Below are 25,920 nucleotides of genomic sequence, written 5' to 3'. Positions count from 1 at the left end.
TTGGTATAACTAAATAAATAGAATTGTTTTATGATGTATAATACTGTGAGAGAGTCATGTCAGTGAAAGGGGAAATGACCTCAACAATGTGTTAAAATGTTCCTCGGTGTAGAGTTTGTTTACAACCACCCATTCTTCTCTTTCATTATCAAAAAGGTCCCCTGACCGGTTTCTGTTCATTTTGGGTTAAGTCAAACTTAGGGTCCCAAATCAGCCGCCCCAGCCACCTCTTTGCCATCTACTTGATTTTAAACAAACAGCTGTAACCTAAAGCTTCTGGATATACAGATGTAGCAGGGTTAACACACAAACTCTTAACTCAAATTTCTTAACTCAACAAAAACCATTGAAAAGCAATTAAAGGTGTTTGCTTAATACATTTAGTTTAGATAACACCTCTCATAAAGCATGTGTGTTAACTCTACTCCATCTGTAGATGCTAAATTTCTAGCAGAGTCCTCAACATTACATGCTATTTATACAGTACAATTAACATGTTATATTGCAAAGGGTCTATTGGTGCCAAGACCCTGGTGCAACTGCTCCCCTTACAGTTCTATTGATTAATACAATTTGTTCAATGAGTCAAAAATATTACACTTGGTCCCTTATTTATGGAGGAAAATGATCCAATATTACATGTCTGTGCGTGGAAAAAGTATGAGAAGTGAACCTTTGCTTTCAGTATCTGGTGTGACCCCCTTGTGCATCAAGACGTTCTGGTAATTGTTGATTAGTCCTGCACGGTGACTTGGAGGAATTTTAGCTCATTCCTCCATACAAAACAGCTTGAGCTCTGCGATGTTCATGGATCTCCTCCCATGAACTGCTCTGTTCAGGTCCCTCCACAACATTTCTATTGGAGTAAGGTCAGGACTTTTGACTTGACCATTCCAAAACTTTACCTTTATTCCTCTTTAACCATTCTTTAGTATAACAACTTAGAGTGTGCTTAGAGTCGTCGTCTTGCTGCATGATCCACGTTCTCTTGAGATTAAGCTTATGGACAGATGTCCTGACATTTTCCTTTAGAATTTGCTGGTAAAATTCAGAACATATTGTTCCATTGGTCCATCCATGATGGAAATCTATCGTAGCCCAGATGCAGCACAGCAAGCCTAAACCTTGATACTACCACCACCGGGTTTGACTGATTGGATGGGGGTTTTATGTTGAAGTATAGTACTATTCCTTTAATGCCTCTCATTTAAACCAAAAATTTCTGTTTTCGTCACATCCGTCCACAAAACATTGTTCCAGTAGCCTTCTGACATGTCCAGATAATCTTTATCAAACTGCAGATGAGCAGCAATGTTCTTTTAGAAAAGCAGCGGCTTTCTCCTTGTTGTCCTACCATGCACACACCATTGTTGTTCAGTGTCCTCCTGATGGTGGACTCCTGAACCTCTACCTTAGTTAAAGAGAATCTGTGAGCTGCAAGTGCCCAGCGCCCCCAGTGTTACTGGTCAATAACTCCTCCCTTGCTTAGCTTTTAGCCAGCCCAGCATTACATCACCACTGGGCATGCGCCGTACAAATACCCACTGTGGGCAGCTGCAGCTATGAACAGACTGCAGATGTGCAGCTAGCTGGTGCAAAAAGTGACACATGTCATGTGCAGTCCATTCATTGATGCCGCTGTCCACAGTGGGTATTGTACGGTTCATGCCCAGGACTGGCGGTGATGTGATACTGGGCATTCTAACAGCTAAACAGGGGAGGAGTTATCGACCAGAAACACCGGGGGCACTGGGCACTTGCAGTGATAGCTATTGCCCCAGAGCATTTGTGATCCCTTTAATGTAACAGCCTTTAGTTGCTCTTACTTTGGGTTCCTTTTTGAACTCAAAGACTGTTGCATGCGTTACTGAATACCGAGGCTATAATGCTATATATATATATATATCTATATACACATACAGTATATATATATACAGGTCCTTCTAAAAAAATTAGCATATTGTGATAAAGTTAATTATTTTCTGTAATGTACTGATAAACATTAGACTTTCATATATTTTAGATTCATTACACACCAACTGAAGTAGTTCAAGCCTTTTATTGTTTTAATATTGATGATTTTGGCATACAGCTCATGAGAACCCAAAATTCCTATCTCAAAAAATTAGCATATCATGAAAAGGTTCTCTAAACAAGCTATTAACCTAATCATCTGAATCAACTAATTAACTCTAAACACCTGCAAAAGATTCCTGAGGCTTTTAAAAACTCCCAGTAGGTTCATTACTCAAAACCGCAATCATGGGTAAGACTGCCGACCTGACTGCTGTCCAGAAGGCCATCATTGACACCCTCAAGCAAGAGGGTAAGACACAGAAATAAATTTCTGAACGAATAGGCTGTTCCCAGAGTGCTGTATCAAGGCACCTCAGTGGGAAGTCTGTGGGAAGGAAAAAGTGTGGCAGAAAACGCTGCACAACGAGAAGAGGTGACCGGACCCTGAGGAAGATTGTGGAGAAGGACCGATTCCAGACCTTGGGGGACCTGCGGAAGCAGTGGACTGAGTCTGGAGTAGAAACATCCAGAGCCACCGTGTACAGGCGTGTGCAGGAAATGGGCTACAGGTGCCGCATTCCCCAGGTCAAGCCACTTTTGAACCAGAAACAGCGGCAGAAGCGCCTGACCTGGGCTACAGAGAAGCAGCACTTGGACTGTTGCATGTCATTCGGAAATCAAGGTGCCAGAGTCTGGAGGAAGACTGGGGAGAGGGAAATGCCAAAATGCCTGAAGTCCAGTGTCAAGTACCCACAGTCAGTGATGGTCTGGGGTGCCATGTCAGCTGCTGGTGTTGGTCCACTGTGTTTTATCAAGGGCAGGGTCAATGCAGCTAGCTATCAGGAGATTTTGGAGCACTTCATGCTTCCATCTGCTGAAAAGCTTTATGGAGATGAAGATTTAATTTTTCAGCACGACCTGTCACCTGCTCACAGTGCCAAAACCACTGGTAAATGGTTTACTGACCATGGTATTACTGTGCTCAATTGGCCTGCCAACTCTCCTGACCTGAACCCCATTTGGCTACTGAGGAAGAGGACTGAAGTCCTCGAAACGCGTTTAGCGTTATATCCCTGCCAACAACAAGCTTTTGATATGATCGACGATATCTGAATTACCTTCTACAAGTGGAGCGCTCCATTTTTTACCTACTCTGCAGCTCTCATCAGATCTTCGGACTGAAATACTCAAATCCCGCGATAACTCCGGTACACCACGTGACAAACGCCGGAGAGCGGGGACGCTGAGAGCGAGCAGAAGCAGCACAAACAGACGGCCGGAGATTCGTCTGGGAGGGTAAGCTACAACATTTACCCTAGAAATCGATCATATACCTCAAATTGGAAGTGACAAGATTTGTATAAGAACTGTGGAAGAGAAATACAAAGTGAGTGATACCACTCCCCAACAGTATTTCATACAGCTTGTGGACTTGACTGCATTTTGCATTTAAAGTGACGGCATTTGTATTGAATTGGACACATACTGCCCAAACAGGCAAAGAAATATTTATTCTCCAACAGAGACTTTATTTTTGGTGCGGTTTATGATCCAACATAACAAGATACTTTGCATTTTATTATTTATTTTTTAGGGGATTTTTTAATTACTATTTTTAAATATATATGTATTTTACTGTTGTATTAGCGGTATAGTGATTATAATAAATTGTTGTTTGATGTGAAACCACATAGTGAGTGCCAGCCGCCTTTTTCTATTTATTCTGAACCCCATAGAGAATCTGTGGGATATTGGGAAGAGAAAGTTGAGAGACGCAAGACCCAACACTCTGGATGAGCTTAAGGCCGCTATCGAAGCATCCTGGGCCTCCATAACACCTCAGCAGTGCCACAGGCTGATGGCCTCCATGCCACGCCGCATTGAAGCAGCCATTTCTGCAAAAGGATTCCCGACCAAGTATTGAGTGCATAACTGAACATAATTATTTGAAGGTTGACTTTTTGTGTATTAAAAACACTTTTCTTTTATTGGTCGGATTAAATATGCTAATTCTTTGAGATAGGAAATTTGGGTTTTCATGAGCTGTATGCCAAAATCATCAATATTAAAACAATAAAAGGCTTGAACTACTTCAGTTGGTGTGTAATGAATCTAAAATATATGAAAGTCTAATGTTTATCAGTACATTACAGAAAATAATGAACTTTATCACAATATGCTAATTTTTTTAGAAGGACCTGTATATGACCAAAAATGTGAATACTTACATTTCCAACCCAGCCAGTTTGGCTCTCTTCACTATACATCTGCAAGAGAGAAAGAGAGATTATATAAAGTAGGATCATGTACAACAGAATAAAAAAAAGAAAAAAAGAAATATAAAACATAAAATGCTGTGCGCGTTCCTAATGCAGGAACCTTTTGCTCTAATCCACAATGCTTGATATAGAAGGAAGCTAAAGGGGGGTTTTAGCCGTGACAATATCCTTTGTAGAAACAAAGGGGGTCATTTATTATCCAGAAATACACCTGCATTAGGAGTATTTCTGGCACAGATTGCAAGTTCTGCGACTTTTCCCCACTTACGCCAGATCTAAAAAAGTGGGCGGGGAAGGGGATGGGCCAGCAGGCCCGTCTAATTCATAATTTCCTACGCTTTCTACGTTTTAGGCGTAGAAAATGGTCTAAATGTAAGACCGCGCAGAAGGGGTCTGACATTTAGATGCGGCAGTGGATCCGCTGAAGTTATGAAAGGGGTGGAGCCTCCTCATAACTTCGGCAGGTCCACCGCTAGATACATGGGTTATTAATACCAGCATCAAAAACGTCGGTCTTAATAAATGACCCCCAAAATGTATCAAAAAGGGGGTAATTGGACCAAATCTTTGCCTAGACATGAGGCTTAGGGTACGGCCACACGGCGTGGTCATGATGCGGTTAGGAAACCACATGCATAATCATGCTTTTTGGGTGAATTTTTTGTCTGCAAACTGTTGTCTGAAGTGTGAATTTTCCTTTCTTTAGCTTTCTGGTTAACATCAAATAATAACACCTGTGGAAAAGCAAATACCGCAAGCGGCTACTCAGCTCTATATCTCATGCAGTGTGCAGCCGCACGCAGCAGGACATGTTTTATGTGCGGTCAATGATCACAATTTTGAAAGTGCCAGGTCCATCTCAGAAACCTATTTTCCTATTGACTTCTATTGGAAAATGAGATGCTGCAGCTGCTATCTGCATCATGACTGCGCCGCGTAGCTGTACGCTTAGGCTGGGTGCATATACAGTATATCATTTGGGTTTGGATATTTTTTATTTTATTTTTTCTGGAGCCGGACACAACTGATATTTATTTACAGTATGTGTGTTTTAGTGCACAGGCCTGGGATCCATAGCCTGACAGCGCCAGAGAGAAAAATAGGCGCTAGGAGACAGACATCCAGCCTCAGAACTAATGCCTCGGATGCAATGAACGATCTCACAGGAACTGAAGAAGTCCTAACACAGTGTGCTCTCCCTCCTCGCTGCAGGAGAAGGAGAGACAGAGCTCAGTGGCAGCCTCAGCACTCGGACCAGCACCAGTCAGAACCTCTGCTATAGCACTATGACATATCACAACTAAAGTAATAACTGGAATGGGGGAAACTACAGGACCCAGAAAGATTATTAAAATTAGGGTTATTCACTTTAGAAAACTAAGGGCAGATCTAATAACTATGTATAAATATATCCGGGGTCAGTACAGAGATCTCTCCCATCATCTATTTATCCCCAGGACTGTGACTGTGACGAGGGGACATCCTCTGCGTCTGGAGGAAAGAAGGTTTGTACACAAACATAAAAGAGGATTCTTTACGGTAAGAGCAGTGAGACTATGGAACTCTCTGCCTGAGGAGGTGGTGATGGTGAGTACAATAAAGGAATTCAAGAGGGCCCTGGATGTATTTCTGGAGTGTAATAATATTACAGGCTATAGCTACTAGAGAGGGGTCGCTGATCCAGAGAGTTATTCTGATTGCCTGATTGGAGTCGGGAAGGAATTTTTTCCCCTAATGTGAAGAAAATTGGCTTCTACCTCACAGGGTTTTTTTTTGGCTTCCTTGGGATCAACTTTTTTGGGCTTCCTTGGGCCGAACTGGATGAACAAATGTATTTTTTCAGCCTTATAAACTATGTTACTATGTTACAAGTTCAGAGCTCATCATTTTGATGCTATGCCATCATTAAAGGCTATGTACACCTTTTGGGGGCAATTTTTTTTATTTATTATTGCATTGTACAAACTTTTAGCAAAATTTTTTTTTTTTTACATTGGTCTTTATTATAAATATGGGGTCCTTTTTTCTGTACAAAGCTGAGATGCTCTAGTAGCACCCTTTGGATTTTCTGTTTTTTTTTCCATCAGACCAGGAGCAGACGGACTCCTTATCTCTGCTCTCTGACATTATAAACACTCATTATAGCTCAGTTCTCATCCAACTGATAAGTATGTGGTTTAAATAAGAGTTTATGACCTCTCAGTAGTTTAGAGATAAGGCTTATCATATGAACGGCACTAAGTAAAAATTAAAGTACCACATCTAGGAAATCCGTTAACCCTGTGTGTCAGAACAGCTCAATATTTTTAAAAAAGGTCAATTGAAAAAAATTTTTTTTGCCAAAAATGAGTAACATGCAATCATAAAAAAATTGCCTACAAAGGTGACCATAGCCTTTAAGGGCACTGTAATGCTCGAAATATGTGATGTTTTTGTTTTTCTATGCTTACGTTTTTAATCAAGTTTGGATTTTATCAGAGTGCAGGACGGCAACAGGTTTTTTTAAGGTCTATGCCTAGAGGCCAACTCTTTATGTCAGTGCACCAGAGTCTTCTGGGAGTCTATATGAGCTGATCCACTTTAACTGTCTTATATAGAACTAAATTGAGAAATGAACCAATTTTTAAATAACAAGAACAAATTAAAGGCACATAAATGAAAACTGATCATACATCTTCGCAGTGCCATGAGGGGTCTAGCCGTGTACACATTAAAATTGCCGAAACATTCTGAATCCTTCGGAGCCACTGGATGGCCAGCCTTTGGTCTGTAGCCCATGTCACGGTGCTCAAGTAATGGTCTCTATTGGAAAAATAATAAATAAGAATCAGTTTGAATGCATGTGTGATACTTCAAAAATACTCAAGGTACAAGGTGACCAATATGGATTTGAAGACTAAGTAAACACACATTGGCCCATATCTACTAAGGCTGACACTTTCTACATCAGTCCTCAATCCTCTGTCAGTCCATTGCTCTATTCTCTGTCAGTCCATTGCTCTATTTTCTGTCAGTCCATTGCTCTATCCTCTGTCAGTCTACTGCTCTATCCTCTGTCAGTCTACTGCTCTATCCTCTGTCTGTCCATTGCTCAGTCCTCTGACAGTCCATTGCTCTATCCTCTGTCAGTCCATTGCTCAGTCCTGTGACAGTCCATTGCTCAGTCCTCTGACAGTCCATTGCTCTATCCTCTGTCAGTCCATTGCTCTATCCTCTGTCAGTCCATTGCTCTATCCTCTGTCAGTCCATTGCTCTATCCTCTGTCAGCCCATTGCTCAATCCTCTGTCAGTCCATTGCTCTATCCTCTGTCAGTCCATTGCTCAATCCTCTGTCAGTCTACTGCTCAATCCTCTGTCAGTCCATTGCTCAATCCTCTGTCAGTCCATTGCTCAATCCTTTGTCAGTCCATTGCTCTATCCTCTGTCAGTCCATTGCTCTGTCCTCTGACAGTCCATTGCTCTGTCCTCTGACAGTCCATTGCTCTGTCCATTGCTCAACCCTCTGTCAGTCTACTGCTCAATCCTCTGTCAGTCTATTGCTCTATCCTCTGTCAGTCTATTGCTCTATCCTCTGTCAGTCTATTGCTCTATCCTCTGTCAGTCCATTGCTCTATCCTCTGTCAGTCTATTGCTCTATCCTCTGTCAGTCTATTGCTCTATCCTCTGTCAGTCTATTGCTCTATCCTCTGTCAGTCCATTGCTCTATCCTCTGTCAGTCCATTGCTCAATCCTCTGTCAGTCCATTGCTCAATCCTCTGTCAGTCCATTGCTCAATCCTCTGTCTGTCCATTGCTCAATCCTCTGTCAGTCTACTGCTCAATCCTCTGTCAGTCCATTGCTCAATCCTCTGTCTGTCTATTGCTCAATCGTCTGTCTGTCCATTGCTCAATCCTCTGTCAGTCTGCTGCTCAATCCTCTGTCAGTCTGCTGCTCAATCCTCTGTCAGTCTGCTGCTCAATCCTCTGTCAGTCCATTGCTCAATCCTCTGTCAGTCCATTGCTCAATCCTCTGTCAGTCCATTGCTCAATCGTCTGTCTGTCCATTGCTCAATCCACTGTCTGTCCATTGCTCAATCCTCTGTCAGTCCATTGCTCAATCCTCTGACAGTCCATTGCTCTATCCTCTGTCAGTCCATTGCTCTATCCTCTGTCAGTCTACTGCTCAATCCTCTGTCAGTCCATTGCTCAATCCTCTGTCAATCTACTGCTCAATCCTTTGTCAGTCCATTGCTCAATCCTCTGTCAGTCTACTGCTCAATCCTCTGTCAGTCCATTGCTCAATCCTCTGTCAATCTACTGCTCAATCCTCTGTCAGTCCATTGCTCAATCCTCTGACAGTCCATTGCTCTGTCCTCTGTCTGTCCATTGCTCATTCCACTGTCTGTCCATTGCTCTATCCTCTGTCAGTCAATTGCTCAATCCTCTGTCTGTCCATTGCTCAATCCTTCAATCGATTGGATTGATGCCAGCCATGCCCTCTTCTGGCCCCACTTATTCTAAATTTTAGTGCAAAATAGTGGCACAAATTGCTTAATAAAGTACCCTCTGCAGAGTAGATTAAATGAGGCTGCCACATATCACCATGTGAATATCTTGAACCATGAATACAAAATGTTCCATCCCAGTCAGGGTATAGTCACATGTTGAGTTTATTTTATTATAATTTTTTTTTGCTGTGATTTTTACAAAATTGTAGCAAACCATGGCTTTTTTTGCAAAATTCATAGCATGTCTGCTATTCCTTGCTTCCTGTTTAACCTTAATTATCCCCATTTGTCCTGCTTTTACAATACAGACCAGCAGAGGGCGCAGTGAAACTACAGTAGATCAGCTGCATTCAAACAATCACAGCACATTCTCACTGCAAGTAACGGTGGGTTGACATCAGTATTATGGATTCCGTTATGGCTTTCCGTTATAACATGGTTATAACGGAAATTAACAGAATCCTCAAGACGAAAATCAAAACAGAAGCCTTTAATAGGCATTCTGTTTTGATCCTTTATAATACAAGTCTATGGGCAGCAGAACGGATCCGTCCTGGTTTCCATTATGCAGGTGTCCAATCCCACATTTCGGAATTCACTTTCTGTCATAATATAAGTCTATGGGAATCATAACGGATCTGTCCCATTTCTTGCATAACGGGAACCAGACGGATCTGTTATGATTCCTATAGACTTCTTAAAGGCTCCCATTTTGACTTCCGTTTTATGGATTCCGTTTTTTTTTGGCAGTAAAAATGCCAGCTTCAGGAGGTCCATGGGAAATAATAATGCAGGACACATAATCAGGTGCCATATTTTTGTCTTTCTGGCATACTTTAAGGCCCCTTTCACACAAGCGACTTTTCCGAGCGGGTGAAATGTGTGACGTGAACGCATAGCACCCACGCTGAATCTTGACCCATTCATTTCAATGAGTCTGTGTACATGAGTCTTTTTCTTTTTCATGCATCAGTTCTGCGTTGCGTAAAAAACACAGCATGTTCTATATTCTGCGTTTTTTACGCATCCCTGGCCCCATAGAAGTGAAAGGGGTTTCAGTGAAAAACGCATTGATCCGGAAACAAGTGTGGGTGCGATGCGTTTTTCACTGATGGTTGCTAAGAGATGTTGTTTGTAAACCTTCTAGCCTAAGGCTTCTTTCACACGGGCGAGTTTTCCGGGTGCAATGTGTGAGTTGAACGCATTGCGCCTGCACTGAATCCGGACCCATTCATTTCTATGGAGCTGTGCACATGAGCGGTGATTTTCATGCATCACTTGTGCATTGCGTGAAAAATCGCAGCATGCTCTGGACCATGTGATGAGCGCAGTGACGTCACCAACGGTCCTTTTCCTCCCAGGTCCTCAAAGAAGAGGAAAGAAGACGAGGAGTGAACAAGTGGATGAGGTGAGTTAAAAAAATTTTTTTCGCAGCCTGGCTCGTCTTCTTTCCTCATGGTGATGGAACATGTCATGGACCATGTGATGAGCGCAGTGACGTCACCAAAAGGTCCTTTTCCTCCCAGGTCCTCAAAGAAGAAAGAAGACGAAGTGGATGAGGTGAGTTTAATGTATTTTTTATAATTTTTTAACCCCTCCATCCCTAAATTACTTAGCATTCTGTATTAAGAATGCTATTATTTTCCCTTATAACCATGTTATAAGGGAAAATAATGAAATCTACACAACACCGATCCCAAACCCGAACTTCTGTGAAGAAGTCCGGGTACCAAACATGCCGATTTTTCTAACACGCATGCAAAACGCATTAAAACGCTTTGCACTCACGCGGAAAAATCGCACATTTTCCAGCAACGCATCCGCATTTTTTTCCCGCAACACATATGTGAAGCCAGCCTTTGTGGGTTTTTTTTAGCTATTTTCACAGCGTTTCAAAATAGTTGAAAAAGCGCTGTAAAAAACAGGTGGCAAAAAAAAAGAAAAAAAAAACCTGCAGTTTTTTTTTCCACAGGTAAAAATTCATGTCTGTAAGGATTTAAGGACAATCATTACGCAAAAATTAAATGCTGTTAGTCATCACAGTGAGTGATGGAAGGGAAGAGCATAAAATGAAATGCAGATTTCTGGGGGGTGAAAATAAAGAAGAAAAATATGTGACGATATGTGATGAGTGGGGACAGAACTTTCCAACATTTCAAAACCAGAAAACAGATAACCTAGACACTAAAATGTAAACCCCACTCCAACCAAAAACACAAAAGCAACCAAGAATGTTTGGTTTGTAACTAATTGCTATTTTTTATTTTGTTCCTCTGTTATTACTCCTGGAAATGAATGAATCAGTCGACAACTAGATATCTACATTCTCTTTGTCAGTGGGATGTGTCCCTTTCAATTCTCGCTGGCATGTAATATACTAATCAGGGAAAAATTCATAATAATCATCATTGTTTCTTACCCGGAAATTATCCTGTTTGGTGCTAGAATTTCCACAATTGTTAAATTGTCAAGAGATGTTGTATCTACAGTGAAGAGTCTCACGGTCGGGTTTTTTGTTCCTGCCTTGAAGGCAAAAAATAATATATTCAGTACAATAATATGAAACAGATTTAATATATGGAGGGAATATAAAGCTCAGCAACATAATAACCGCCAGCTTTTACAAGCATGCTGCCACTAAACAATAAGAAAAGCATTGAATTGAATGACTACACCTATTCCATTGGAAATTATGTAGGGTTTACACATCACATCTTTTGTCATAATGTCCTAAAATTGTGGCCAAAATGATTTTTTTTTTAGCCCAGACTATGGAAAATTGTGACATGCAAATGATCCCTAATGCTTCCTTCTTACAGGAGGATTAGTTGTCATCTACCTTGCAATAACACCATAGGGATATATAATTTCATATGTAGTGTTAACCACAAACAACCTCTTTGACGATGGTGTACCTACCTCAGAAGCATGGCACACCATTGCAGTGACAAGGAACCCAGCACTGAACTGTTGTACCTGATGTGACCACTAGGTGGAGGTAACTGCATGCAGATTTACAGGGGTGCACCTAGTCTTTCTGCTGCCCGAGGCGAAAACTGAAACAGTGTCCCCTCTCCCCAATGCCCTAACCCCTTCCTTTCAGCCCATGGCCCTTCCGCTGCCCCCCTCTTGCCCCTACCTGGTGCTGCCTGAGGCGATCGCCTCACCTGGCCTCATTGGTGGTGCACCCCTGCAGATTTACACAACTCCTTTTGAGATCGATTCCAGTTATATAAATTCATATACATTTAGTGCCCCCTAGTGGTGGCTACATGTAGCCAAAATTATGTTATTTTATCCATAAGGAGATATTGTGAAAATGATTAGCTCATGACAAGAACATTTCTTTATGGGCTCTTAAAGGTGGCGCAAAGATTTTTAACCAGTAGGCAGAATTGTTCCCCCTCCAAAGGTTTTGATGAGGTAGCTGTATAATACAGTCCCTTATGGGCCCTTCCACTGTATGGCCCCATCCTTGGTACCAGACCTTATCCTGGCTCCACACTCATCAAATGGCTTGACATTCTCCCTCAGCCAATCACTGCGGCATTCCAAGCAATTTCCTGTGTGTAGAGGCAGGAACAGGAAGTGGAAAGCAGAATGTTGGGGATCGGTAAGGTAAGTCATGATTATTTTTTTATTTTTAACTTTCTGTTCCTTTTAAGAAAATATCTCTCTGGAAAACCCCTTTGAAGGAGTTATACCATGACTAATGTAAAAAATGAAAATCTCTTTCTAACAAAGCTCTGTACCTCACATGGATCCAGAGTTCTCCCCATTTATGGCTCTTCTACAGTTATATCAAGCTGACCGCTCAAGGGGAGTGTCTTCTGCTGCAGCTCAGGGGGCGTGTCTCAGCTCTCCCTATCACAGCTCAGGGGGGCGTGTCCGTGCTCTATCATAGCTCAGGAGGCAGCTAAAGGATGAAACTGAGCATGTGCGGCCATCTCAGTGAGCAGGACAAAGGAATAACACAAAAGCAAACAGCAGGTGGCGCTGTACAGATACATTTTATTGAATAACTCAGTGGCTATGCTAAATTTTAAATTACATGCAGTTACAAAAGTATTCAGATCCAGGTGCTGGTTTGAAAACTGTAGAATATTTTTCACAGGGCAACCCCTTTAATCTTCTGTAGGGCACTATACATAAGTTATAATCTGTATTAATGGTTATAATATGCAAGAAAATAACACAACTAGGTCTAAATGTTCCAAACCAATTGGAAAAGATGCCTTCCTCCAGAATCTGACACCATAGGGTCTTCTGGATAGTGATATACAAGGCCCATTTGCTGCTAGATTCATTATACAGACGCTTTAAACATATGCCTGGCATATTATCACCTCCACAAGAGAATGGGGGATGTGTGCCAATATTCCTTTGGCAGAGGAACTTGACTTGGCATCAAATGTGCAATGGTTGTTTCCTGGCAAGAGCGCGTGCTTCTCATGACAGAACTATGGTCTATGTACAGTAGCTCAGACGTTTGGGTGGATATATGTTTAATCGTCAAAGCAGTCGTAAAATACTAAGAAAAGATGAAATTTAATATCATCAAAGTGATGTTTCTTGCTTCTGGCACTACATGCAAATGAGCACAGATACGTCTGATATAGGGAACATGTTAAAATCAATTTGTGGCAACATTTTAGCGAAAAACTCCATAAATTATTGTTTCAATAATTTGTACTAGAAGAGGGAGGATCAACATGAAGGCCCCCATCTTAGTACAAACCTTCCACTCACTATTGCTAGACCATTTGTTTTCTGACTTCCAACGTCAAAGCTGTACCTACAAACCCTCCCCCCACCACTGAAAAAAAGGAGTAAAAGTCGCGGTGGTCTACTACTAAACCACTCATCCGTAGAGAGTATTATGGACTGCTACTATATTGCGTATAGAGCGCCTATGTGTTCCCATGGTAACAGACTACACACAAGCCCTGTGTAGTCTGAGCATGCAATCACATGATGCTCCACGCCTTCTGCCCCCTCTTCTTTCCAACCTAAACAGTGTCAGACTGGGGTATCTAGGTCCCAACAGTAAAATTGATTCTGAGGGCCCGCTGTAAAGCTTTATGCAATTATTACCTGCTCACACAGTGGCAGCAGCAAGATGCTACAAGATGATTGACTTGGGGGCCCCTGCAGTGACTAAGCGATAGTAAACTGTGTGATTTGTTAAATAGTGTTGATCACGAATATTCTAATTGCAAATTTTTATCGCGAATATCAACACTTTGAGAATTTGTGACTATTTAGAATATAGTGATATATATTTGTAATTTCGAATATTCTAGATTTTTTTTTAATCAGTACACATGATCCCTCCCTGCTTCTAGCTTGTGGGCCAATGAGAAGGCGGCAATATCTTTGAATTTAGGAGTAGTGTTGATTGCGAATTTTCGTAATGAGAATTTTCGTAATGAGAATTAATGAGATCGTGAAAACTCAGATCCGATGGTATATTCTAACCCCCAGGCTTTCCCATGGTGACGGGGACTCTTGTCGGGGAGGAGTATGAACAACTGTACAGGTTAAAAAGAACAAGATGAATATTCAAAAAAAAACTAATATATTCGATATAGTGCTATATATTCGTTTTTTTATATTCGCAATATTCTAAAACAAGAATATATAGCACTATAGCGAATATTCGAAAGAAAACTAATTTAGAACAATTTAGCTAATATAGTGCTATAATCTTTTTTTTTAATAGTTGTAATTTTTTTCCAATCTGAACTTCAGATGAGAAAAAAATTACAACTTTTAGACAAAGAAGATCATAGCACTATATTAGCTAAATTGCTCTATATTCAGTTTTTTTTTCAAATATTGCTATATTGCTAAATATTCTTGTTTTTAAATATTACGAATATTCTAAAATACGAATATATTCGTTTTCTGGAATATTCTTTTTTTTTTTTTTTTATCTGCACCCACAGTTGCTTCACTTTGGCATACTCCTCCCCGACAAGCGTCCCCATCACCATGGAAATGTCTGGGGGTTAGAATATACCATCGGATCTGAGTTTTCCTGATCTCCTTGATTCTCATTACGAAAATTCACATTACAAAAATCACGTAGTGTTGATGCTGGGTGAGAGAAATATCTCTCTAAAAGACAACTTTTACCATTTTTTTATACAAAGTTGTCATTTGACAGAGATATTTCTCTCACCCAGCATAGGTATATATAAAAATACACCCCAAAACACAATGCCCTACTTCTCCTAAGTACGGTGATACCACATGTGTAACACTTTTTTGCAGCCTTGGTGCGTAAAGGGGCTGAAAGTCCAATGAGTACCTTTAGGCTTTACAGGGTTGCTCACAATTTAGCCCCGCCCAAAATGCCAGAACAGTAAACACACCCCATTTCAGAAAGTAGACACCCCAAGGTATTCGCTGAGGGGCATATTGAGTCCATGAAAGATTGAACTTTTTGTCACAAGTTAGCGGAAAGGGAGACTTTGTGAGAAAAAAACTAATAAAAAACCATTTCCGCTAACTTGTGCCAAAAGGGAGACTTTGTGAGAAAAAATTAAAAATAATCAATTTCCACTAACTTGTGCCAAAAAAATAATCTTCTATGAACTTGCCATGCCCCTCACGGAATATCTTAGGGTGTCTTCTTTCCAAAGCGCCCTAAAGCGTGAGAATCCAAATGCCTAAAAATGCCCTCCTAATAGATACTCATTGGAATTTGGGCTCCTTTGCGCACCTATGCTGCAAAAAAGTGTCACACGTGGTATCGCCGTACTCAGGAGAAGTAGGGCAATGTGTTTTGGGGTGTATTTTTACATATACCCATGCTGGGTGAGAGAAATATCTCAGTAAAATGACAACTTTGTATAAAAAAATGGGAAAGTTGTCTTTTAGAGAGATATTTATCTCACCCAGCATGGGTATATGTAAAAAGACACCCCAAAACACATTGCCCTACTTCTCCTGAGTACGGCGATACCAGATGCTTGACACTTTTTTGCAGCCAAGATGCGCAAAGGGGCCCAAATTCCAATGAGGACTTTCAGGATTTCACAGGGCATTTTTACGCATTTGGATTCCAAACTACTTCTCACGCTTTAGGGCCCCTAAAATGCCCGGGCAGTATAAATACCCCACAAGTGACCCCATTTTGGAAAGAAGACACCCCAAGGTTGTCCGTGAGGGGTATGGTGAGTTCATGTAAAAAAATAAAATGTTGTCACAAGTTAGTGGAATATGAGACTTTGTAAGAAAAAAAAAGAAAAAATAATTTTCCGCTAACTTGTGACAAATTGTGTTCTAATTGAAAAATTTTACAACAGAAAGTAAAAAATGTCGTTTTTTTGCAAAAATTTCGGTTAGCTTAGATTAATATAAAAAAAAAGTAAAAATGTCAGCAGCAATGAAATGCCACCAAATGAAAGCTCTATTAGTGAGAAGAAAAGGAGGCAAAATTCATTTGATTGGTAAGTTGTATGACCGAGCAATAAACGGTGAAAGTAGTGTAGTGCAGAAGTGTAAAAAGTGGTCTGGTCATTTAGGGGGTTTAAGCTAGGGGGGCTGAGGTGGTTAAAGGCTACATGTAAATTAATAAGCCATTCTGCCTGAATTTAGAGGCACCATATGGTGAATACATCAGGCACTAAAATAGTGCGGCATATAATTGAATTATTAATCAAATTGAAGTCCCTAAATGGGACCCTCGGGATAATTTTAACAAAATCCCAAACGGTCAACTGACCAAAAATAAATCCCTTTAGGGGTCCCAACCCAATACATTGTAAAAATTAAAACTACATCTTTACTTTGTCATCCTTAAAACCTTATAAATGTGAAAAAAGAAAAATCATGAGTAAATAAAACTATCAGAGGACAGTGGAACAGGTCACCAATGGGTATTGTTGATAACTGGAGGAAGGAGATATTTGTGCATGAACTCTGCTTTTTGTGTTTAAATAAACACTATTTTTATTTTGTTTGTATGGTGTTGTTATTATGAGCATTTATTCGCCGTCACGCCTCTTAGGGTCTATTTACACTATATAGTACTTTCTTTATACACTCTCTGCTACTACTCAGCAGATATTATATTGGGTGGGGGTGCAAATACACCAGTTGTATTTGATCTGAGATGTGTGCTACCAATGCTATTCTATACCCATGATAATTCTATTAAATGTCAGTGCTGCTCAGGTAGACCACATTATCTGACATGGTGACGCCCCGGACACTCTCTGCCTATCCATGTTTGGACAGGGTTCCTTTCGTTCTCTTCCTCTCCCTCTCCTTTTCTAGGCTTGTTTATGCTGACTCTCGCTCTTGTGGAGAACACCATGACTATGTTAGTGTCTCGCTATATTATATAATGCCACTATAGTAATCGTGGCTGTCATATCTTTCTCCTTATATTACATCATATTTTGTCTGCATTGCTGGTCTCTGACACCCATGACTGCTTGAGATTGTTTGTATGCCTGGTGGGCTGGGGATGCCTCGGCTGACCCCGCGGGCGGCCTTCGCTGCCTGCGGGTTCATCCTCGGCATCCCCTCCCCATATATGTCGGTGATTCACACATGTCACAGTTTTATATGCATGTTGGCACTCTTTTAGGGTGTAGACAACATCATCACTTCTAGATGTATTATCTGTCATCAGGATGTATTTTCTCTTTGTACCTTATTGTTCACTTTTTATTATTGTATTATAATTATATGTATAACACATATGGCTATCACTTGGTGTTGTAGCTACCAGTTACTTATGCACTGTATATGGTGCGTGAGTTGCTGCAACATTGATGCATTTTTATATAGCACTGCTCTTAGTGCTTCTTATTAGTATATTTGTGATTGATTCACATATGATGCAATTGTTTCACTGGGTCATGTTATTATCTTTGTAACATATGTATTATGGTGCCATGTCTCCGTGGGCTTTGGTATCTGGTATCTTATTGTTATGCTGCGGTGGTTTGTGGGCCTAGTGTTGATGTCTGTTCAGTCATTCGAGACATTTTCTTTAAGGTCTGTGTAACCGCATATACGTTATATTGTCTATAGTCCTCCTGTCAAATGGGATCCGCCCCTTGCGACTTGCGGTTCACCTGCGTTCCATTGGGTCGCGGACCACGCATGCGCTGCGCGGCGTCATCTCAATGTGCTCCGTGACGTCCACATGCGCGGCGTGTGGACGGTGACGCGCTGAGAGATGGCGCCGCTCATCATGGTGTTTCCGCGCCCGCTGTATTGGACCACAGGTGCCCGCAATCCAGGTACTCCAATTAGACTCTCATTTAGATTATATATACCCTGCTAGTCTGTTACTTGATACCTCCTGACGAAGCCGCTGAGGTGAAACGCGCGTCGAGGTCTGCGCTCTTGGGCTTATACTTGCGGTTATCATGTCCTCAGATACGTTCCATGTATAGCACTATAGCACTACGGTGTTTCTTTACTTGGTTCCAGCTCACATCCACATTAGGCCCATGATACCATCCGTGGGATATTGTTATCATCTGACATCCAGTGACCGTATTCATTGTATTATACATACTGGAGTCTTGGAAGTTTATATATGTACACATAACTTCTGCTGATGTGAGGTCCATGAATAATCAGTAATTCAATTGATCCTGTTGTATGGGATATATCCCCTTGGTGGGCCCCATACTTATCCATTTTTTCTTTATCTTCTATACAGGATTGATTATTCATGCACTATAATTACTTTTACCTGTAGGCTATCCATGCTCATTTGTGTGGACACACATGATCCCGCATTGTGTATACTGCCCTACGGCTCTCTGTATACTGTTTTCCATCCTGTCTTTTCCCGTATTTATTATATCTGAGAATAAAGTGATATTTTGATATATCTTTCCCACTTGAATTTTGTTGCTTATAGATTAGATGATCTACAGGTGGTGTGTGTTGCTGTCTAGGTCAGACAGAGAGGTGTGTTGTAGGTTTAATCACATTATCTGACAGTCTGTTATCATGCAGCTTCATTATGCTGCATTCTCTTGTCAATGGCCTTGCATATTATAAACGCACACTACTGAACACATATTCACACAAGGCTACATTGCTCAGTCCAATACAATGTGGCTACCAGATCAAGCACACTGATACAGAGTATCTTCCATACACACACAATTCAGGCCCTAGGTAGCTATATCACACACACACACACACACCTACTATTGCACATATGCCCTCCACTGTCCTCTGTCTAAAACTAAATGCACTACACCACCCCTCCCTACATGTTTCGCCACGTGTGGCTTCGTCAGGGGGGATAAGGGTACCGCCGTCCGTGCGCTTGACATAGCACTGTTAAATAAACAAACATTCATTCCCCGCCCTCCTTCCATCAACCACTTGCTGTCCCCAATATATTCGCTATAGTGCTATATATTAGTTTTTTCGAATATTCTTAATATTTTTCCATCTAAAGTCATCATGATTCGTCCCTACTTAAGTTGCTTGTGGGCCAATGAGTCATTGGCCCACAAGCAAGAAGCAGAGAGAAATCATGTGTTCACTGTTCAGATGGGAAAAAATGACGAATATTCGCTATAACGAATATATAGCACTATATTCAAAATATTAGTGAATTTTCAAAGTTGCGATATTCGCGAATAATATTCGCTATTCGAATATTTGCGCTCAACACTACTAAGTAGTAGCAGAGAGTGTATATAGAAAGCACTATATAGTGTAAATAGAATCTAAGAGGCGTGACGGCGAATAAATGCTCATAGTAACACCACACAAGCTAAATAAAAATAGTGTTTATTTAAACACAAAAAGCAGAGTTCATGCACAAATATCTCCCTCCCTCCAGTTATTAACAATACCCATTGGTGACCTGTTCCACTGTCCTCTGATAGTTTTATTTACACATGATTTTTTCACATTTATAAGATTTTAAAAATGACAAAATAAAGATGTAGTTTTAATTTGTACATATATTGGGTTGGGACCCCTAAAGGGATTTCTTTTTGGCCAGTTGACCGTTTGGGATTTTTGATATAATTTAATTGGCTCCTTCAGTGGGGATTTGGGAAGTGCCTCTCAGAGGATGCTTAAGCACCCGCTAATGTATTTTCCATACAGCACCCAAGAGACTGTGTTTCTGTAAGGGGGCAGTGCTAGTGACACACTACTGTGACTTTAAAACAAAAAGATTAAAATTATAATGAACTAATTTAAAGGAATAATTCAGGATTAGCTTGTTACCCAAGGTCAGCCTTTTTAGCCAGGGAACAGCGCCAGAATTAACCATGGCCTGTAATACTAGAGGCAGCCAATGCAAAAAGGTGGCGCTATCTCTGAAGGAGGAAAAAGTAGATCCTTGTTTCTAATCCAAGATAACCCCATGAATGTTGTAAAACGTTTATTGCTGTCAGAGGGTAAAAAGTCAATCAGATTAAAGTTAGAGCAATTATTGCCTTCTGCTATCACTATTTAGTAGACATACCTTTGGATATGGGATATGAATTGTCTGTGGATACAGTTCAGACTCATCTCCATAAAATGTATATTCTATAATTGGAACGCCAGTTTCATTAAACTGAGCATAGGTCAGGAATTTGCCACTCGGTGACCACCATAAAGCATAGTTTGTGGAAAACATTTCCTCTGAAAATGGAAAAAATATATATATTTATATGTAACCTTTATGTACAAAATTAGTATATTAAGATATATTGTATGAATAATAGATAGTTGTATAATAGGTCAGTACCACGGCATGCAACCAAGCTTCTACAATGATGTCTACACAGCACACACATAGATAGATAAATAGATAGATAATAGATAAGTAGATAGATAGATAGATAGAGAAATAAACGGGTCTAACACACATAGATAGATAATAGATAAGTAGATAGATATGGAATAGATAGATAGATAATAGTCTTGAACGAACCAGAACTGTAAACTTGGGTCCGTATCGAACTTTAAGATTTTTGGTACCCGGACCCAAACTTTGCCGGAAATGTTCGGGTTCGAGTTTGGTGTTCGGGCATTTAAAAAAAGCTTGTTGAAAGGCTGCAGGGCAGCCAATCAACAAGCTTTTAATAAGCTGTGTGCCCTTAGAAGCCATAACAGCAATGCCTAGTAATGGCATGGCTGTGATTGGCCGGTGCATCATGTGACCCAGCCTCTATATAAGCTGGATCATGTGTGGCACCGCCCATCAGCTCTCAGTAGTGAAGAGACAGAAATCAGGCAGCTGAAGGGAGGGACAGTGTTAGTGCGATTTTTTATGGGTGCAATGCACCATCTTTGCACCCCTGACACAGAAAGCTAATCATAAATCTGGCTGTTAATTCTGTGGGTGACCTACTTCGATTTTTTTTGTGGGTGCAATGCAACATTGTACTTTGTACCCCTGACACACAAATATAATAGTTAATCCGTCTGTTAGTTAGGTGCACGTCATATACCCATTTATTGCATGAAGTACACCTGCACTGCATCCGTGACAGGGAAATTGATATAGTTAATCCATCTGTTAGTTCGGTGGGTGACCTCAAAGAATGAGGAGAGCATCAAATAAGGGACGTGGCCCTGGTCGTGGTGCTGCTGGGGTTGGTGGAGCTCCTGTTGCAGGGAGAGGTCTGTGCCAGCTACAAGCCCAAATTAAACACTTTCCTCAAGTGCACTTAGGCGAACATTTAGCGTTATTTTGTAGGCCCGAATACCGGTGTACGAATGGTGAGGCCAGAACAAGTAGAGGCCGTAGTAGATTGGGTGGCTGACAGTGCCTCCAGTTGCTTTACAATGTCTCATACCCGGTCCCCAGCCCATGGGCATCTGTCTTTCACCTCACCCCCTTTCAAATCAGACAAGCCTTCTGAGCCCCAAGTCATGCAGCAGTCTCTTATGCTTTTTGATGACTCTGCTGGTGGAACTCCACCTTGCACATGCTGGCCAGACTGTGCGAGCAGCAGTAGGCGATAGTGGAGTTTCAGCTGCAGCACGCACAGGTGAGTCGCTCTGTGGAACAGCACCACTTCACCACCAACAAGTGGGCCTCCATGCAGAACGTGTGTGCCGTGTTGAGTTGTTTTGAGTATTCCACCAACATAGCCAGTGCCGATGACGCCATCCTCAGCGTTACTATCCCACTTCTATGACTCCTTGAAAAAACACTTCGGGCGATGATAGAAGAGGATGTGGCACAGGAGGAAGATTAGGAGGAAGAGCGATCATTTCCATAGTTATCAGGCCAGTCATTCACAAGTGGCTCGGAGGGTGGGTTCCAGCACCAACAGAGGCCAGATACACAACTGTCCAGCTAGGGCACAGTTCTGGAGGGGGAGGAGGAACCGTGTTCACAGCAGGGTGGCACCCAAAGCAGCTCATGGGCATCACTGGTGTGTGGCTGGGGGGATACAGAGGACACAGATGATACACCTCCCACAGAGGACAGCTTGTCGTTGCCTCTGGACAGTCTGGCACACATGAGCCAGTGCCTGCGCAACCACCGAGTTGCTCACATTCTAACCAGTGCTAATTACTGGATGGCCACGCTGCTGGATCCCTGCTACAAGGATAAAGTGCCGTCCTTAATTCCGTCACTGGAGCATGATCGTAAGATGTGCGAGTACAAACGCACGCTGGTAGACGCGCTGCTGGTGCCACTTTAAACATTAGGTACACCTGCATAGATGAGGGAACTTCGTAAAGAGGTTTGCATTCTCCTGAAAATAACTATTCCAGAACATTTTTTCTTAGATCTTTGTGTGGTGCCTTTCCTCTGCTATTGCAGTTGGACATTTCTGGATATATTGACAAAAGGGTATTACCATTCCCCTTGTCAAAGGGGTTTGTCCTGGGGCAGTTTGTACTGATTGGGGGGGGGGTCAGACTCACTAATAAGACCCAATTGACAGTTTATTCATACTAAGAGGAACAACAGAGGAATGGCACAATGCAGAGATCTAAGAGAAAATGCTACACACTTTACCATTTACCTAAAGAGACATGTCAGGAGAACTGATGTGTCTTACTTAAAGAGCATCTGTCAGCATGATCAACCCTATTAAACCAGACACACAGCTTGGTGGGGTTGATCATGCTGATTAAACCCATACCTTTCTTTTGTCTGTATGTTGAACAGCTGCAGAGATATCTGCGTTCTTATTTATATGCAAATTAGCAGGTTTGAGCACCAATGGGCCAGCCAGAGCCCTTGGAGCACTGCTTTTGTAGTGCTTCTCTGCTGCACACAAAGTAAGGTAGGAGTGTGCAGAGCAGAGGGGTGTTACAAAAGCAGTGCTCCAAGGGGTCTGGCTGGCCTCCTGGTGCTTGAACTTGCTGATTTGTATATAAATAAAAACAAAGATATCTTGGCAGCTGTTCAACATACAGACGAAAGAGAGGTATCATTTTAATCAGCATGATCAACCCTACCAGGCCATATGCCTGGTCTAATGGAATTGATCATGCTGACAGAAGCGCTTTTAAAAGTTAATTAGCTGAGACAATGAGTTGCAGATTTGTTAAACACCATTTTGGGATACATATATGTAAGGATTTAATATGGGGCTGTCTGAGATTCACAAATATTAAGGCACAAACATGGGATGGTGTAAAATAACGAAATAAGCCGGTTGAGTTGTCCACCGCTCCAGCACTGTTCCTGCAGTCCTCCCTGATGGTCTTTGTTTACAGGGCTGCTGATGTCATACCAACAAATGCACACTGCTGAGGTCAGTGACTGGCTGCAGCAGTCATGCTTTGTCTGTGAAAACGGGCCAGGACGGAGGACTGGAACAGCAGCGCTTCAATAGGCATGTAATACTTACTTTATATTATGCAGTCCCCTGCCTGTGCACTACTTTTTGCTAATCCCAGACAATGCCTAGAGAAAAACCATTTAAAAATGATCTACCATATTTTGTTTTTTTTTACATTTTATATATTTTTATATTATATATATATATTTTATTTTTTTCTAAAAAGCTCTTGTTGGTTTGTGTTACTCCCAGGATCCAGTGAAAGACACCTACCATGAACAAATAGATGACATTATTCAGGAGAATGTCTTGAAGTTAGTAGTTGAGACTGATATGTCTCTTTTAGTAACTAATGTTATTCCTCCAAAAAATGTGGGCATCTTTTCATCTAACTCTATGTCACGCCCTTCCTCTATTATTCCTATTAGAAGTTTGTGGATAGATTGCAAACCAAATTTTACCAGTTTGGGCTGTGTCCCTGCACAGTGTGGCAGTGTCCATATGAGTTCTGGTAGTTGCAGACTGTGCAGGGACACACCTCTTTAAAAAGGGCAATGGTAACGCCCTTATGGCAATTTATCCATAAACTTCTAATAGAAATAATAAAGGAAAGGCATAACATGCAGTCATGGGAGAAGATGCTTCAGAATAGATATTGCTTGTAGGTATGTCAAGAAATGTGAATGGTCTTCTTTAAGATTTTCATTTTTCTTGTGGAGGGAATGGAGATGACTAAACTAAATTTAATTGTATTTTTTTTCCGGCCACCAGATCTGTGGTTGCGCGTTGGTTTTCCCTCTCACCTATATTTTATGCTGACATGATAATTATAGGTTCAATGTTTCTGTCTGACCACAATCTCTATATATAGGTAAATGTTACTGGATAATTTATATACAATTTCCACGGTGAAGGTCACAGCACCATGGAAGATCTCTACCTTCATACACCCAATCCGGAACTCCATTTAAAATTTTATCTTCTTCACCATCAGATGTGAGATTAACACTCGGCTTCTCTGGAGAATCTCTGACGTAAATGTTGTTTTTCCAAACATAAGCCTAGAATAAAAAATAAATAAATATCTAACCACATATATATTGCATTACTTAAAAGGCAACCTGTCAGGAACTTCATACTGCCTGACTTGGCTTGATTGACAGGGCCTCTCCCTATTTGCCTATAGGGCAAGACCTGTCAATCAATCCATCTTGTGGAAAGCTGCCCAGATGACTCATCTCCCCGTCCAACTCATTATTAATCCCTTCACCCCTGGAGGGTTTTTTGTTTTTGCACTTTTATTTTTCACTTCCTTTCCGGGCCATAACTTTTTTATTTTTCCATCCACATAGCCATATGAGGGCATGTTTTTTTGCGGGACAAGTTGTACTTTCTAATGGCATAATTTGCTATTGCGTAAGATATAGTAGGAAGCTGGAAAAATTTCAAATGATGTGTCAAATGATGTGGAATTAATTCCACCAGCGTTTTATGGGTTTTGCTTTCACTCTTCAGAGGAAAACGGTAACCAGGGAGCCTGAATTTCATGTTGTCCGCGGTTCAGGCAGCATGAAGTTCCTGACAGGTTCCATTAAAAAAAATATGTAGAACAGAAAGCACGAAAATGATCAGCAGTAAATCAGGCATTATGGCATATCTTGAGATACTTCATAAATGCCTCAGATGAGAATATCCCTTTAAGTAACTTGGTGAAGAATTAGCCAGACAAGAAGGTAGAAGAGACGAGTACGTAATAAGACCTAGGAGAAGAGTCAGCAAGTTACTAGGCTACTTTCACACTGGCGTTTTGGCTTTCCGTTTGTGAGATCCGTTCAGGGCTCTCACACACGGTCCAAAACGGATCAGTTTTGCCCTAATGCATTCTGAATGGATAAGGATCTGCTCAGAATGCATCAGTTTGCCTCCGTTACGCCTCTACGGACACGCCTCCACGGACACCAAAATCCGTCCTGACACACAATGTAAGTCAATGGGGACGGATCCGTTTTCACTGACACAATGCAAAACGGATCCGGCCCCCATTGACTTTCAATGGTGTTCAAGATGGATCAGTTTTGGCCATGTTAAAGATAATACAAACTGATCCGTTCGGAACGGATGCAGACGGTTGTATTATCAGTGCAGATCCGCCTGTGCAGATCCATGATGGATCCGCACCAAACGTGAGCGTGAAAGTAGCCTAAGACAGTGATTAAAGGTTAATAAATCTTGGCTTCTATGGTTTATCAAGACTTGAAATTTGACGGCCTACTATTCTTTTCATATGAGTGGGCCAAAGGGCGATGGTGATGGAGGTTGGACTCACAAATCAATCATCGATGGCCTATTCTAAGGAAAGGCCATTAATATTAAGCCCCACTTTAAATCCTGTTCA

The 25,920-nt window shown here is 41.3% G+C and overlaps 1 protein-coding gene across 1 annotated transcript in view; it reads right to left on the bottom strand.

Moving 5' to 3' along the window:
* Window positions 1-25,920, bottom strand: part of LOC122944674 (dipeptidyl peptidase 4-like) — a 113,913-nt gene that overhangs the window by 26,432 nt on the left and 61,561 nt on the right. Inside the window, 5 exon segments of the mRNA XM_044303210.1 lie at window positions 4,245-4,283; window positions 6,968-7,097; window positions 11,201-11,304; window positions 20,255-20,415; window positions 24,466-24,586. Coding sequence (XP_044159145.1) covers window positions 4,245-4,283; window positions 6,968-7,097; window positions 11,201-11,304; window positions 20,255-20,415; window positions 24,466-24,586 — 555 coding nt within the window.

The sequence above is a fragment of the Bufo gargarizans genome, chromosome 8 (assembly GCF_014858855.1).
Source record: "Bufo gargarizans isolate SCDJY-AF-19 chromosome 8, ASM1485885v1, whole genome shotgun sequence".
Lineage (NCBI taxonomy): Eukaryota > Metazoa > Chordata > Amphibia > Anura > Bufonidae > Bufo > Bufo gargarizans.
The sequence above is the reverse complement of the archived record's forward strand: the minus strand, read 5'-3'. Positions and strand labels throughout refer to the sequence as shown.